This window comes from Ursus maritimus, unplaced genomic scaffold (genome assembly GCF_017311325.1).
Source record: "Ursus maritimus isolate PB19 unplaced genomic scaffold, ASM1731132v1 scaffold_5, whole genome shotgun sequence".
Classification (NCBI taxonomy): Eukaryota; Metazoa; Chordata; class Mammalia; order Carnivora; family Ursidae; genus Ursus; species Ursus maritimus.
The window spans coordinates 86,768,236-86,771,134 of record NW_024426663.1 but is presented as its reverse complement, the minus strand read 5'-3'; the positions used below and the strand labels follow the sequence as shown (position 1 = coordinate 86,771,134).

Below are 2,899 nucleotides of genomic sequence, written 5' to 3'. Positions count from 1 at the left end.
CCTCATGCAATAAATTCAGCTTGTTCACCTACATGTTTGCTGAGAATGGTCTTCAGCTAGAAGGCATTAGGGGAATCCTTCTGTTCTTGTCTGTTATGTATTAATTTATTTAGAATTCCTCATTACATGCAATATAAAAAAATACCAACAATAATATATGGTTATTGTTTTCATGAAGTAAATTCTAGAGCAGGCATCAATGACATGAACTAGATTGTTTCAGGACGATTAGTAAGACAAAATGCCTGTATTTTAAAAATATTGCAGTGGAACACTAATTATAACTGATTTCAAGGGAAAACTACTGCCTGTGTCACAGAAAGTCTCAAAGTAATGCAATGTATTTTCTTTTTTTTAAAGATTTCATTTATTTATTCAACAGAGAGAGAGACAGCCGGCGAGAGAGGGAACACAAGCAGGGGGAGTGGGAGAGGAAGAAGCAGGCTCCTAGCGGAGGAGCCTGATGTGGGGCTCGATCCCAGAATGCTGGGATCACGCCCTGAGCCGAAGGCAGACGCTTAACCGCTGTGCCACCCAGGCGCCCCTGCAATGTATTTTCTTATTACAGAAATGACAGACATGATTTGATTCACAGACTGATTAATTTTATAATATTAGAAGAAATCTTTTTATGTGTGCTAACAGACAAATGCTCATGTATATGCATATATGGGAAGGAAAAAATGCATATATTTTTCGAAAGATGTTGGGATATATATCATGATATATATTTATGTGAGGTGGTATGTATATTACATTACAGACGTTAAAATTTAAAAGATACAAAATTGTAGCGACAATGAGAAAGCTAGGAATAGAATAGGAATGAGAGAAACACTTCACATTTACTGTGTTTAGTTGTGGAAGTTTTCATGAAAGAAAGTATCTTAGAAATATGTAAAGTGAAAAGTATAAATCATTAGTGAAATGGTAAGAAAGTAAATGCATTTTAGAAATCAGGAGCTAAGACTGTGTGTGATTCATAGTGGAACGAAACGTTGTTTTTAAGAGAGAATAGGCAAACTTGGGCAGGAAATATCTATAAATGATCAGCAAAATCTGAGATGTTCTAGGAGATGATTCTGGAGTACAGAGCTGCCATTCCCTTTTGAAGCCACTAATGTTTCAGAAATGCAAAAACTTTCTGAATTCCTGTCTGCATCTCCTTGTTTCGGAAACTATACACAATTGGGTTTAATGTTGGGGTCACAAGAGTATAGAGTGCAGCTATCACCTTGTCCCTTTCAAATGAGTAGCTGGAAGCAGGGCGGATATAGGTGTAGATTACAGGGGAGTAGTAAAGGGACACCACTATGAGGTGGGATGAGCATGTTGAGAACGCCTTCCTCTTGCCTTCTGCTGTGCGGATGCGGAGAATGGCAGCAATGATAAAACCATAGGAGATGCAGGTGAGTGTGAAGTCACCTATGGCTAGGGTGATATCAGCAACATACACCATCACCTCATTGAGTCTCACGGGGCTGCAGGACAAAGACAGCAGTGGGGGTATCTCACAGAAGAAGTGGTCAATGGTGTTTGGCCCACAGAAGGTCAGCCTCAGTATGAGACCAGTGTGTACCCAGGAATTGGTTACTGAAATCACCATGGTAATGCTGAGCAAGGCCACACACATATGGTCGTTCATAATAGTTCTGTATCGAAGAGGGAAACAGATGGCCACATAGCGGTCATAGGCCATTGTGGTGAAGAGAACCATCTCAGCACCCAGGGACCACGTGAAGAAGAAGAGCTGGGACATGCAGCTTCCATAGGAAATGCTCTGTCCTGATGTTAGCATGGCTCCCAGCATCTTTGGTATAATGCTTGTCGTGCAGATGATATCCACAATAGCCAGTACCAGAAGGAAAACATACATGGGTGTATGCAAGGTGGTGTTATAGATTATGGCAACGACAATAAGTGCATTGCCAAGAAAGGCCAGCAGGTACATGAACAGAAAGACAATGAAGAGAACTCTCTGCAGTTCAGGTTTTTGGGTGAGGCCCAGAATGATAAACTCAGTTACGATGCTGTTATTCATCCTGCTTTGATGATAGACATTGAAGAAAGTGAGCAACTGGGACTTAAAATGATCTGGGTGCTTTTATTGGGAGACATGTATATGTGTGTATGAATTTAGTGATTTGTGTGTTGATGTGATATAACTTTGTAGCAGGAATTCAATTTCAATGGAGTTCTGTCTTCCAGGAAGTATCCTCTATTCTCCAGGTGGATATCATTTTCTGATGCATGGTCTTCAATTAATGACTTCATTAAACTGAAGCCACTGGTCTAGAAAAAAAAGTTAAGAAAAATAAATATGTTCAAGTATTTCAATATTACCATTTTGAATTGAAACTTATTTGAGCATAAATCACATGTATATGAAATAGAATACAAATAATTGCATATCTCATAGCTGTTAACTACATGCTATCTTTCTTGAAACATAAGTGAGCAGAGATATCTAGAACAAAAGAAGATGACAGGGCTAATAATAGTGGGAAGACTTCAGGGGGAAAATGTCCAACAGAATATCCTGAGGCTGCATTTCCAGGGACCATTCAATAATTCCTTGGCATCTAAAAACTAAACAATTTAATCAATTGCTTGCCTGATATTTTCTCTTCAGTTGCAGAAGCACTTTTCCAAAAGTGCATGAAATAATCTGTTGTGCTGTCATACAATGGTATGAAGATTGAACATAAAAATAGAAGATCTGGGATTGCACCTTCATTTTAGTATAGTTGTAAATTGGCCATCAAAACTCCATAAACCTCATATTTCTTATGATTTTTTTATTTCCAAAAATGATATAAATTGGAACAAATATTAGATATTATACAAACAATGTGAAAGTTTCTCAGGAATACTCAAAGAAAGAGGCAACTGGAAAAAG

The 2,899-nt window shown here is 38.3% G+C and overlaps 1 protein-coding gene across 1 annotated transcript; it reads right to left on the bottom strand.

Moving 5' to 3' along the window:
- Positions 1-1,117: 1,117 nt before the first annotated feature.
- Positions 1,118-2,060, bottom strand: LOC103680582 (olfactory receptor 13G1). Its single transcript, XM_008710083.2, has one exon. It carries the CDS (start codon positions 2,039-2,041, stop codon positions 1,118-1,120), a length of 924 nt encoding a protein of 307 aa, XP_008708305.2. The 5' UTR covers positions 2,042-2,060.
- Between the last annotated feature and the right edge of the window lie 839 nt (positions 2,061-2,899).

Bases quoted from the DNA above. Each gene is read 5' to 3' on its own strand.
- LOC103680582 (XM_008710083.2), bottom strand. From the start codon at position 2,041: ATGAATAACAGCATCGTAACTGAGTTTATCATTCTGGGCCTCACCCAA.